This window comes from Choloepus didactylus, chromosome Y (assembly GCF_015220235.1).
Source record: "Choloepus didactylus isolate mChoDid1 chromosome Y, mChoDid1.pri, whole genome shotgun sequence".
NCBI lineage: Eukaryota > Metazoa > Chordata > Mammalia > Pilosa > Megalonychidae > Choloepus > Choloepus didactylus.
The window spans coordinates 32,941,949-32,956,405 of NC_051335.1; the positions used below are offsets into that span (position 1 = coordinate 32,941,949).

A 14,457-nucleotide genomic window follows, 5' to 3' on the forward strand; every position below is an offset into this window, starting at 1 on the left:
CTGGGGTATGGGGCTGACGACGGGCAAGAGTGTTTCCTGTCCACCAGGATGATGGCTGTGAGCAGACACCCCCATTTTCTTGGGAAGTTGTGGTGTTTAGTGAATTTTCTCAGCCACTGGATTATTGTGTTTTGTCTCAGAGCTCTCTTAGTTCTGCTCTTGACTTGACCTGCCCAAATTGCAAGTCTTTGAAGCTTTCTGTATTCGGCTTCTTAGAGTAATTGTTTTAGAAAAAGAAAAGGATTAAAAAAAAAAAGGGGGCCCTCCTCAGAGATCTAATGGGTTATTGAAATGCTAAGAGACAAAGCAACCAGGGCCATTAAGGAAAGGTCCACAGGGCAGAGAGATCAGCTTTTCTTCGGGATTTGCATATGTGCCTCAGGGCCCTTCCCCTTTCTATGTTCACCAGAACTCCAAAAATCCTCCGCTTTTATTTTGGAGTTTTTCGTGTTGTTTTTTTTTCTCTATGCCTGTCTCCTCTCTGCTGGGCTGGCTGCTCTCAGATTCTCTGGTGTCTGGTCTCCGTCTATCTATGGTTGGAGTTTGGATCAGTAGAATGAGTTTCCAATAAGGGCTGCCACTGCAGTTCTCCCTTCTCCTTCCCGGAGCTGACAGCCCCTCCTCCCATGGGACTGAGCCTGGCAGGGAGGGGCGTGGGTCCCCTGGCTGCAAAAACTTACAGATTTCGCTGATGTCAGCAGTTCCACGTTTTCATGAGTGTTGTATGAAGTATGCCCAAAGTCAGATTGCTCTGTGGTGTCCAGTCCACGCAGTTCCTGGCTTTCTACCTCCTTTCCTGGAGGAGTAACTAAAACATACAGCTCACCAGTCCGCCATCTTGCCCCGCCTCCCCTCCTTTCTTCTTGAGCCCAGAGAGGTATCTCCCACTTCACTCTCCTTCCTCCTCCATTGTTTTCAGCTGAGAGCCAAGGATGAGAGAGGATGATACCACATGGTTTCTCTTTCTCACCTCCTCTTAGTCTGGCCCACTGCAATCATTGCTCCCCGCCCTGGCTATTTGGTTTCATGTGGCCACAGCTTTGGGGCCTCTGCAGGAGGGGAGACATTTTCCTAGAAAGTGTTGGGGTTGGGATTTGAGGCTCCCTATACATCTTAGATCCCTGAATGGGAGTGAACCATGCCCAGGTGACCTCCCGCACCAACAAAACTGTCTGACAAAGGTCAGAGATGCTCAGGCTCTCTGGAATTCAGTGTTACCTTAACACTCTATGTATTACATGTCCAATTACCCTCTTGATCATTCTCCAACTAGGACTGATGAAACATTTTCCACCCCCACCCCCCACATGCCCAACTTCCATATCCATAATCCCCTCTTTCCCTCTTTCCTGTGTCCCTATTTCAGGGACAGTAGGGAGAGTGGGAGGAGGTGGGGGAAGGTGTGCCTGAGACAATAATTTGAGAGCAGCTGAGAGAGGGTGAAGGAAGAACAGTTTCAGCTGGATAGCCAAATGCCTTGGGGAATTAGTGGATGTCTGGAGTTGAGCTCCTGATTAAGTCCTGTGTTTTCCGCTCTGAAGAACATTCTTAGGGGGCAGGACCAGGAGAAAATGGAGACCAAGGATTGGCTGTGAGATCAGCATGTAGGTTAAATAAACCAAATAAAATAAATGCCTGATTTGCTGCGGGTTTCCCAGAATTGAACTGTATTTTATAATCTGGCTTTGCACAACCAGTTCACCCCAGGGTATAGTGGGTTGTAAATATGTCTGCTGGCTCAAACCCCTAAATGGGAGTAGCAACCCAGCAAGGTGTGGGCTTGACGTCAGTCAGGCCTGGGTTCCACACCCAGCTCTGCCACTTACTACTGGGTACCTGCTGGCAAGTCAGCCCTTCTAGGCCTCAATTTCCTCATCAGCCTTGCAGCATTGTTGTCAAGATTCAGTGAGCTATTGCGATGTAAGGCACCAGTACACAGTAGGAGTTTACTAAAGGGTTGCTGCTGCTAATGCTAGTTCTATAGCTACTAATACTGTTACCACCTTTGCTACCACCTTCTCCGTGAAGCCTTCTTTGATTTTCCACAAAGTTGGTTGCTCCCTGCTCTGTGTTCCTTTAGCCCTTGAGCCTCTATAATCTCTATCTTACTGTATTATCACTGTTGACTTGTCTTTCTCCCCCCACCAAACTGCGCTCTCCAGGGGCAGGCTCTGTGATTTTTCAATTTTGTGTTCTTAATGTCTAGCACATAGTAGGAGCTCATTAAATATTGTAGAATGGATGACGGATGAGTAAATGTGCCAAAATATCTGAGTCTGGGGCCGTTTCTCCAAGCAGGCTAAGTTTGTTCTGGTGGCTTTTTCACCTGTCTGCTTAAAGCCCTTTTGGGTAAAGCCGAGCCAGTATCACCTGGTTAGTAAACAATATTCATTCAGTGGTTCCATGTGGCCAGTAGTGACTCAGTATTTATAACCTGGCCAGCTCCCTGTGGAACAAAGCTCTGTTGAGCGTTTCCCAGGCCCCACACTAACCAGTTGGGGCAACTTCCTCTCCTCTGACACAGACAGCCTTGGTGTCAGCCGGGCCTAGTTCCTCAGTTTCCCTTGCAGGCATCAAGTTCATACCTTTTACTTGTACTTTCCTCTCTACCCTTCCCTTGGCCCTGCCACTGCCATTTAAGGAATATTTATTAAGTACCGACTATGTGCGGAGTACCAGACCATGCATTTGAGCCCTTGATCACGTACTGTCTTACATGATTTTGGGTGTGAAATACCAGCTACCCCAACAAGATTGAAAGCTCTGAGAGGGCGAGGGAATGTGTCTTCTAATTCTTTTGTCTTCTTATGGCCCCTAAAACAGAACCCAGCACAGGAATGGGATTATGGGTAAATATTGTTGACTCAACTTCTAGGCTCAAGAGTTCAGTGTGAGAGGAGCTAAGATGGCAGCATAGAGAGGAGTGGAAGACTGTTAGTCCCCACCTGGAACAATTCATAAATGACCAAAAAACTAGTAAGTAACCTAGAATAACTGCGGGGAGACAAACATGACTGTCCCCTCATCATCCACCAACCTGAATTGGGAGGAGTGCCTGAGATTGCAGCATAAAATCTGTAAGTAAAACTGCGGACCTGCTCTGAGAGCCAAGAGCCAAGAGCCCCTCCCCTCATGGAAGCCGCATGGTGCTAGAGAACAGTACTCTCTCAGCCCACCTGCAACTGGGGTTTTAATGTTAACTGCTCAATACAGACAGCGAATCCTCAACAAGCAGACAGAGGCTTTTGACAACTGATCTTGGGAGAGTCGGGGGACATATTTGTCTCAGGACGGGGAGCCCAGAGGATCAGGTGCTATCTCTGGCTGGTGGGGCAACCTGGGAGCTTTTCTGTCCCTTTCTCTCTGTGGAGAAAACCTCAGCCCACAGCACTTTGCAGTCAGGACAGCCTCAGCCATTTTAAAATCAAAACACTTTGATCAGCAGAGTCAGAGAAACAAAGAACTTACTGATATGCAGTGACCTCTCTGGAGGGGGCATAGATTCCCAAGAGGAAAGGGAGGGGCCCAGCTCTACTGCCTGCCTTTCCGGAACCAGACCCCAAAGCCTGGGGAAGGAGAGCCACAGGCCACACCCTCTTACACCAGCCAGTGACAGGCTGACAGGTGCACCTTCTGGGCAGAAAAGCACAGGTGTATCAGTCCTCTAAGAAAAACCATCAGGGAAACCAGATACTGAATATTTCCTCCTTCTGTGACCTGAGCCTGTTCTGGTCTGGGAAAACCTGATTGGGGTGGCCTAGCAGGTCAGATGCCTAGACAACAGAAAACCACAGCCTAAACTAAGAAAAATGAAGCTGTGGCCCAGTCAAAGGAACAAACTTACACTTCAACTGCAATACAGGAATTTAAACAACTAATGCTAAATCAATTCAAAAAGTTTAAGAAGATTTCACAAAAGAGAGGCTGTAAAGGAAACACTGGGCATACATAAGGCAGAAATTGAAAGTTCAAAAAAACAACTAGTAGAATCTATGGAATGAAAGGCACAACACAGGAGATGAAAGACACAATGGAAACATACAACAGCAGATCTCAAGAGGCAGAAGAAAACACTCAGTAAATGGAGAACAAAACACCTGAAAGCCTACACACAAAGGAGCAGATGGAGAAAAGAATGAAAAAATACGAGCAGCATCTCTAGGAACTTAAGGATGAAACAAAGTACAATAATGTACGTATCATTGGTGTCCCACAAGGAGAAGAGAAGGGAAAAGGGGCAGAGACAATAATAGAGGTAATAATCAATGAAAATTTCCCATCCCTTATGAAAGACATAAAATTACAGATCCAAGAAGTGCAAAGTACACCAAATAGAATAGATCTGAATAGGTCTATGCCAAGACACTTAATAATCAGATCATCAAATGTCAAAGACAGAGAGAATCCTGAAAGCAGCAAGAGAAAAGCAATCCATCACATACAAAGGAAGCTTGATAAGACTATGTGTGGATGTCTCAGCAGAAACCATGGAGGCAAGAAGGAAGTGGTATGATAAATTTAAGATACTGAAAGAGAAAAACCACCAACCAAGAATCCTATATCCAGCAAAGTTGTCCTTCAAATATGAGGGAGAGCTCAAAATATTTTCTGACAAACAGACAGTGAGAGACTTTGTGAACAAGACACCTGCCCTACGGGAAATACTAAAGGGAGCACTGCAGAGTGATAGAAGACAGGAGTGCGTGGTTTGGAACACAATTTTGGGAGATGGTAGCACAACAATGTAAGTACACTGAACAAAGATAACTATGAATACAGTTGAGAGAGGAAGGTTGGGAGCATGTGAGACACCAGAAGAAAGGAGGAAAGATAAAGAATGGGATTGTGTAACTTGGTGAAATCTCGAGTGTTCAACAATTGTGATAAAATGTACAAATATATTATTTTATGAGGGAGAACAAGCAAATGTCAACTTGCAAGTGTTAAAAATGGGGAGGCATTGGGGGAGAGATGCAATCAACATAAACTAGAGACTGTAACTAACAGAATCATTGTATTATGCTTCCTTTAATGTAACAAAGGTGATATACCATGGTAAATGCAGATAAGAGGGGAGATAGGGGAGGCATGTTAGACACTTGACATTGGTGGTGTTGTCTGAGTCTTTACTCTACTTTGATTTAAGGTTACATTTCCTTTTGCTACTTCCTAGCTGTCATTTTTTTTCCTCTTTCTTTTGCCTCTCTACCTTCTTTGACTCTCCCTCCTGTCTTGTGGAAGAAATGTAGATGCTCTTATATAGGTAGTGGTGAGGGTGGTGAACACATAAATATGTGACCATACAGAGAACCATCGATTGTTTACTTAGGATGGAATGTATGGTGTGTGAACAAAACTGTCTTAAAAAAAATAAAGGGTAGATGACAAAACCTCAAGGGCAATATACTGAGTGAAATAAGCCAGACACATAAGGACAAATATTGCAGGGTCTCACTGATAAGAACTAACTATAATATGTAAACTCATAGTCATGAAATATAAGGTACCAAAGAGTTCAGTGTGAGCTCTTGCTCCAGGGGAGGACAAGAACAAGGACAGTGCAGGTCAGCCAACAGTGCTTTCCATATGTAGCTATTTGGGGCTCTCAGCCTCCAAGGGAGGCAGGAGGGCCAGTGTCCTCTGCCTCCTCAGTTCTCCTTTATCCCCTCTATCCATGTATAACCACCCCCCCTTTTCTACTCACCCTCCCTTCCAAAAGCTCTTCCCCTCAGCAACAATGAATAGTGAATAGCTAGCAATCTTTCTGTGTATCAGCTTATTATTCTGCTTATTTCCTCTCTTTGTTCCTTATACATTCAGCCATGTCACTGTTGTCTTCTATTGTGAATTTCTGAACTGCAGAAGCCTGGACGGGGCCTCTTTTCTCCACATAGCTCGTGAGCTTAATAAACGCCTCTTGATGATGATGACAGTGAAGGACATTGCAGTCTGAGGGCCTGGGGCCCCTGAGACGAGCAGCAGTTATATTGTGGAGAGCTCAGGGCTTTTCCTCTCAAGCTCTGAGCTTCTCTTTGTCTTCTGTTTCAGGCCCATCTGCCATTTGCTGTCATTGGCAGCACGGAAGAACTGAAGATAGGCAATAAGATGATGAAGGTGCGGCAGTATCCTTGGGGCACAGTGCAGGGTGAGTGAATCTCTGGGAGAGAGGCTGCGCTCAGGCAGCCCCTTCTGTCTGTCTCTTTGGGGTCACTAGCAGACACACTCTGGCTCCATACATGGATTCTCTGACATGTGCAAGCTCCCATGGCTGTAATGGTGAAAACATTCTTTCTTTATATATTTTTTAACAGTTTTATTCATATACCACACAGTCCATCTAACATGTGCTGTTGGTATAATCACATAGTTATACATTCACCACCACAATCAATTTGAGAACATTCTCATTGCTCTGAAAAAAAAAACCCATACACCTTATAGCCCCCTATTATTTTTTTTATAGTTAACAGATAATTTTTTTAATTTAAAAATATGTACAGTAATAGACATGTAGATGTACAGACACATGAAATTTATAAATATAGAGAAACTATCTTCAGCAGTTTACGGCCAACTCAAATCTCATTCTTGGACCTGAAGCTGGACATAAATAAACAACACACATACATACAAAAACTAGTTGGACTTCCAGCTCCTTGCTGGGCCTCAGTATCAGGTGCTCTGTCACTGTTAGACTGCAAGGACAAGGGCTTAAGAAGCCTGAAGGCTGACCAAACTATAAGAGACAAATTTTGTTTGAAAAAATGAAGTGGTAATAACATAGTTGTTTAAAAAGTTGAAAAAAAGAAGAAGATATATAAAAAGTTATGAAAGGAGAATGATATCATCGATAGTTTTCTCCATTTTCCAAATTTTCTATAACTGGATATAATACTTTTTTTTTAATCTTCATTTTATTGAGATATATTCACATACCACGCAGTCATACAAAACAAATCGTACTTTCGATTATTTACAGTACCATTACATAGTTGTACATTCATCATCTAAATCAATCCTTGACACCTTCCTTAGCACACACACAAAAATAACAAGAATAATAATTAGAGTGAAAAAGAGCAATTGAAGTAAAAAAGAACACTGGGTACCTTTGTCTGTTTGTTTCCTTCCCCTATTTTTCTACTCATCCATCCATAAACTAGACAAAGTGGAGTGTGGTCCTTATGGCTTTCCCAATCCCATTGTCACCCCTCATAAGCTACATTTTTATACAACTGTCTTCGAGATTCATGGGCTCTGGGTTGTAGTTTGATAGTTTCAGGTATCCACCACCAGCTACCCCAATTCTTTAGAAGCTAAAAAGGGTTGTCTAAAGTGTGCGTAAGAGTGCCCACCAGAGTGATCTCTCAGCTCGTTTTGGAATCTCTCTGCCACTGAAGCTTATTTCATTTCCTTTCACATCCCCCTTTTGGTCAAGAAGATGTTCTCCATCCCACAATGCCGGGTCTACATTCCTCTCCGGGAGTCATATTCCACGTTGCCAGGGAGATTCACTCCCCTGGGTGTCTGGTCCCACGTAGGGGGGAGGGCAGTGATTTCACCTTTCAAGTTGGCTTAGCCAGAGAGAGAGGGCCACATCTGAGCAAGAGGCGTTTGGGAGGAGGCTCTTAGGCACAATTATAGGGAGGCCTAGCCTCTCCTTTGCAGCAACCGTCTTCCCAAGGATAAAACTTATGGTAGAGGGCTCAACCCATCAAACCACCAGTCCCCTATGTCTGTGGTCATCTTAGCAACCATGGAGGTGGGGTAGGCGAATACCCCTGCATTCTCCACAGGCTCCTCAAGGGGGCACTACATCTTTTTTTTTCCTTGTTTTTCTTTTTTTTTTTTTTTTACTTTCCCTTCTTTTTAAATCAACTGTATAAAAAAAAAGTTAAAAAGAAAACAAACATACAATAAAAGAACATTTCAAAGAGACCATAACAAGGGAGTAAGAAAAAGACAACTAACCTAAGATAACTGCTTAACTTCCAACATGTTCCTACTTTACCCCAAGAAAGTTACCTAATATAGCAACATTTCTGTGAACTTGCTCCTACTATATCCATCAGAAATTAACAGACTATAGTCATTCCTGGGCATCAATAGCTTATCTGTTCTTCTTGGATTATTGTTCCCCCTTAATTGCTCTCTATTGCTAGTTCCCCTTCAATCTACATTATAAACCATTTGTTTTACATTTTTCAAAGTTCACATTAGTGGTAGCATATAATATTTCTCTTTTTGTGCTTGGCTTATTTCGCTCAGCATTATGTCTTCAAGGTTCATCCATGTTGTCATATGTTTCACGAGATCGTTCCTTCTTACTGCCGCGTAGTATTCCATAGTGTGTATATACCACATTTTATTTATCCACTCATCTGTTGAAGGACATTTGGGTTGTTTCCATCTCTTGGCAATTGTGACTAATGCTGCTATGAACATTGGCGTGCAGATATCTGTTCGTGTCACTGCTTTCCGATCTTCCGGGTATATACCGAGAAGTGCAATCGCTGGATCGAATGGTAACTCTCTATCTAGTTTTCTAAGGAACTGCCAGACTGACTTCCAGAGTGGCTGAACCATTATACAGTCCCACCAACAATGAATAAGAGTTCCAATTTCTCCACATCCCCTCCAGCATTTGTACTTTCCTGTTTGTTTAATGGCAGCCATTCTAACCGGTGTTAGATGGTATCTCATTGTGGTCTTAATTTGCATCTCTCTAATAGCTAGTGAAGCTGAACATTTTTTCATGTGTTTCTTGGCCATTTGTATTTCCTCTTCAGAGAACTGTCTTTCATATCTTTTGCCCATTTTATAATTGGGCCGTCTGTACTATTGTCATTGAGTTGTAGGATTTCTTTATATATGCAAGATATCAGTCTTTTGTCAGACACATGGTTTCCAAAAATTTTTTCCCATTGAGTTGGCTGCCTCTTTACCTTTTTGAGAAATTCCTTTGAGGTGCAAAATCTTCTAAGCTTGAGGAGTTCCCATTTATCTATTTTCTCTTTTGTTGCTAGCCCCCTATTATTGATGCTTAGCTTTGGTATAGTACCTTTTTCACAGTTGATGAAAGGATATTACAATGTTACTGTTAACTATAGTCCTTAGTTTGCATTAACTGTGTTTTTCCCATATACCACCCTATTATTAACACCTTGTAATAATGATGTACATTTGTTCTAGTTCATGTAAGAACTTTCTTACTAGTACAGTTAACCACAGTCATCATCCATATTGTTATACAGTCCCATGTTTTATCCTCTAGCTTTCCTTCTGGTGACATACACGACCCTAGACTTCCCCTTTCGACTATATTCACACTGAGCATTATTAATTACACTTAGAGTATTATACTACCATCACCTCTATTTATTTCCAAACATTTACAGTCAACCTGATTAAATATTCTATACACCTTAAGCATAATCTGCCCATTTTCTACCCTCTTTCTATCTCCTGATAACCTATACTCTAGATTTTAACTCCCAGAGTTTGCACGTTATGATTAGTCGTATTAGTGAGACCATACAATATTTGTCATTTTGTGTCTTGGCTTATTTTGCTTAACATAATGTTCTGAAGATTCATCCACATTGTTCCATGCATCAGGACTTCATTCCTTCTTACAAATGCATAATATTCCGTTGTATGTATATACCATAGTTTGTTTGTCTGTTAATCAGATGATGGACACTTGGGCTGTTTCCATCTATTGGAATCATGGATAATGCCAATACAGATACAGGTATGCAAGTATCTGTTTGCACCCCTGCAAGAAAGCATTCTTAAAACAAAAACAAATGTATTGGGAGCAAGGTAGGAAGGAATGTTCATGAAAACATGTATGCTTGTCCAGGTGCAGTAGGAAACTTGTGCAAGAATTGCACAGCAGCTTTGTTCCTAAAAGCAAATAAATAGAAACAATCCAAATACACATTAAGAATAGATGGGATATGTTTACTTAGGTTGGAGTGTATGGTGTGTGAACAAAACCGTCTTAAAAGAAAATAGGGTTGATGATGAAACCTTGAGGGCAATATACTGAATGAAATAAGCCAGACACATAAGGACAAATATTGCAGGGTCTCAATGATAGGAACTAATTATAATATGTAAACTCATAGACATGAAATATAAGGTACCAAGATATAGAATGATGCTAAAGAATGAGGAGCGATTGCTTAGTGTGAGCAGAATGTTCAACTAGGATGAACTTAAATGTTTGGAAATGAACAGAGGTGTTGGTAGCAAGATGTGAGAATAATTAACAGTGCTGAAAGGTGTGTGAAGGTGGTGGAAAGGGTAAGCTCAGAGTAACATGTGTCACCAGAAGGAAAGTTGGAGGTCAAAAGACGGGAATGTATAAAACTGAATTCTGTGGTGGGCAATGTCCATGATTAACTGTACAATATTAGAAATCTCTTTCATGAACCAGAACAAATGTATGACACTATAACTAGAAGTTAATAATAGAGAGGCATATAGGGAAACAATATATACCTATTGCAAACTGTATACTACAGTTAGTCGTATTTCAACGTTCATTCATAAACAGTAACAATACTATGAGTCAACAATGGAGGGGGGTTGGTTAGGGATATAGGAAGATTCGAGTTTCCTTCTTTTTTTTTTTTCTTCTTTCACTCTATTTCTTGTCTGGAGTAATGAAAAGTTTCTAAAAATTGAACAAAAATTAGATGTGGTGATGGATGCACAGCTGTATGAGGGTACCAGGGGCAAATGATTGTCCACTTTGGATCTTTGGATAATTGAATGGTATGTCACCAAGCTCAATAAAAATTAAAAACTAAAAAAAAAAAGAATAGATGGGATAAATGTGATGTGTTCATATAGTAGAATATTATACAGCAGTGAAAATGAATGAGCCTCAGTTGTAGCTACATGAGTGAGTCTCAGAAACATAATGTTGAGCTAAAGAAATTACAGCAGAACCCATAGTGTATGAGTCCATTGATATGATTTCCCAAAGCTGGAAAACTAAACAAGATGTATATTTTTAGGAATTCATACCTAAGTGGTAAACTAAAAAAGAAAAGCAAGGGAATGATAAACCTAAAAGTCAGGATAGTGGTTACATCTCTTTGGGGGGAGGGAGGAGCATGAGATTGAGAAGGTACAAACGGGGGGTTTCTATGGTACTGGTAATGTTCTATATCTTAATCTGGGTTGGGGCTACATAGGTGTTATTTATTAATTCTTTAAATTGAATGTACACATTTCATGCACTCTCATGTGTGAATACATCACAATTTAAAAACAATCAGGCATAGTATATGTATGCCCAGGAAAGTTCTTTTTGTGATCTCCCTGACATGTATTTAGTGGCCCTCAGGGCTAGTCAATTCAGTGGATAAAATAAGGCCTAAGAGACTGCCATGGGTGGAAGAAGTCTCTGGTCTTTTGAGTCTACAGCTATAAGCTGGACCACTGATTATGAGGGGCACCATGCGTGAGAGTGTGGCTGGTTCAGCGTTAACTCATCCCTCCTGCTGGGCCAACAACTGAGAGTGGATGGTGAGTTGTCCATATCACATACAAAGGCTGGCATATTTTAGCTCATATCAGAGACCCTGCTGGTAATAACTGGATTTTGCAGGTATAGGGCAAGACTAGTTACCAGAGCGGTGCTAGGTTTTGGTCTTCTCTCCTGTTGGGGACTGGAGATGCCCTCCCAGGAACATTCACAAATGGTTTCTGGAACAATAGTCCTACCATAGGAATGACTATGTGGCCTGACTGATAGGAACCTGAGGTAAAGTGAGGGGATGCCAGCAGACATGGCTCCAACAACTTCCTTCAACTTGGACTACCCCACACTTAAGCAAAAACAGTGTCTTGGAAAGTTTTTCTTGTGAAGACTGGATTCATTTTTCTGTTTGAAAGAGGAAGGAGTTGTGTATTGACTGAGCAGGCTGCAGGGGGCTTGGATTTACTCATTCTTACTGTCCACTAGGAATCAGTGTCTAGAAATGGAGGAGAAGATAGAGGATGGTTCTGAGAAGTTGCTTTACTGATCCAAGTTTCAATACTAGCTTACGTTCCTGCGACCTTTATCTCACAGGCAATGGGTTTTAAACAGAGGGGTTGTGTGAGCTAATTTGGACTTGGAAAAGTTAAGTTCATTGCAACTATACCCAAACCCTGTCATCCCAGCCCCCACTACCCTGTCCCAGACACTGCAAGACAGAATCTGGAGTGACCATGCCTGTTCAGCATCTCAGACACCACTGTCCCTTACCTGGTCAGGTCCAACACCACACTTCCAACATGGCAAAGTCATGCCTGTGGACACCTTAACAGCTCATGACTTTATGTTCCATCAAGAAATCAACTTTGCTGTGATTCGGTCCACATCTCTGTCATTCTTGGGCACTGCCCCGGATCCAGACCTTTGTCACACTATCCAGACTTTTGTCATACTATCTTGAAGAGGGGTTCACTCAGGCTGGAAAGTGGGGTCCATTTGTCCTGGTCACCATTGATACTGCCAGGTCATCACTCACCCTCTAAAAAAGCTCCTCCTTTGAAGCTCCTACCATCCAGATGGGCCATACCTGTGGTCCCCATCCCTCCTTGTCACTGTCATCTATCAATATCCCAGTTCTCTCCCTTATTCTTTGGAGACTTTGGCACCTGGTCATAGCCGTTGTCTCTCCCCTAGTCCCTACAGTCTAGATTGCCTGGTTTTGAATCCCAGCTCTGCAACTCACTAGCTATGGAACCTTGCCTAAGCCTCTTTGAAACCTTGCAAGGGCAAGTCCCTTATCTGCGTGATACATTCCTATTCTTTCTTCAAGAGTCATCTTAGGGGTTGTTTCTTCAGTGAAGACTTCACTCTCTCAGGAGATCTGAGTCCCCTGCACCCCTTTCTGGACTTTCATTGCACTTTGGCTCTACGTCCATTTTTGTAATTTTTGCATTGTATTGTATTTGTCTATTTGCATCTCTTCTTCCACTAAATTGTAAATGCCTGAGGGCAAGAGTCCATGACTTCATTTCTGAATTCCCAATGCCTTGTAAATACTGGGAACAGAGATTCAACAAATATTCTGCCAAGCACACATTTCTGTGAGGGCTCTGATTGGTGGATTTGGGTCGAGGTGCTACTGAATGTCTTCTTAGATATTTATGTGCAATTTACAGTTTCCATTACTGTCTGTTGTGTAACTTTTCCTTTGCATTTTCAGTAGAGAAGCACATTAGGAAGTAAATACACCAGCTCTGTTATACAGATTGAAAGGCAGTGTCACAGTTAGACATTGCACCTCTCACTCTGTCCATTCCTGCTTCTGCCGGCCTTCCTTTCAATGTACTTTCAATAACCCAACCCCTGCTGTGCAGTTGAAAACGAGGTTCACTGCGACTTTGTGAAGCTGCGGGAGATCCTGATTCGGGTCAACATGGAGGATCTGCGGGAGCAGACCTACACCTGGCACTATGAGCTGTACCGCCGCTGTAAGCTGGAGGAGATGGGCTTCAAGGACACCGACCCTGACAGCAAGCCCTTCAGGTACCTCTCCCGCCAGCCCGAACCAGCACAGCCCAGCCCAACCAGGTGGCATGGAAGCCTGGCCCTGGAGAATTCGCAGGGGAGGCAAGACCTGGGTGATGAAGCCTAGAAGAGCAGGGCTAACTCCCTGGTGAGTTCCACTTGTGCATTCCTGATCTGCTCTGCCTGCCTGCCAGAGAGAGCAGTGACTGGGCAGACTCTGTAAGCAATGGCTGCCATGCTTCTGAGAGAAAGCAAAGAAAGGGTGGAGGCACAGAGAAGCAGCCAGGCCGACAGTCTTACTGCCACAAGTGTACATGTGGCTGGCAGTTTGAAACTGTCCTCTGCCCCACTTTCTTCATCAGGTCCCTGCTGCTCTGTCAGAATTCCACCCTGCCTTTTTTTTTTTTTTTTTTGTCCCTCTTTGCCATTATCAAAACCAGATAGCATTAGGTAGAGGTCATTGCACACTCATTGATGAACTACAGGCTCTTTGTTCACTGCCCTTAATATTTACATTCAAGAGTAGGTTTTGTTTTGACCACAACATGTTAATAATCATGGGTATAACTCTCAAATCAGAATCTAAGATGCTTCCTGAGAAAAGGCAGGTTTTCAAAAGCGGTTCATTACACTTGCAGTTTGGGAGAAATATACCAAGTGTAAGTGTTTGATCTGCATGTCAGGTGTGTGACATAAGCCCCACATTTTAAATTACCATGTGGTGCCCTTTGTCATGGAAGGAAAGGATTGGTCTCCATTCAGGAAATGCCAGGCATCGATAGGTAAGTGAGAAAGATGTTTGAGGGGGTCGGAAGGCTTTCAAATGACCTCTGAAAACCCAGCAGTACCATTCACAGTGGAAATCTGGCCTGGGGGCAAACATAGCCAGTCCTTTGGGGATGCCTAGGGATCAGAAGGGACAGACTCACTCCCCT

At 42.8% G+C, this 14,457-nt stretch overlaps 1 protein-coding gene across 1 annotated transcript in view; it reads left to right on the plus strand.

The window, feature by feature from the left end:
* The window catches only part of SEPTIN6 (septin 6), a 101,028-nt gene that overhangs the window by 67,272 nt on the left and 19,299 nt on the right, over positions 1–14,457 (plus strand). The window contains 2 exon segments of the mRNA XM_037822724.1: positions 6,049–6,145; positions 13,372–13,540. Of these exon segments, the coding sequence (XP_037678652.1) occupies positions 6,049–6,145; positions 13,372–13,540 (266 nt within the window).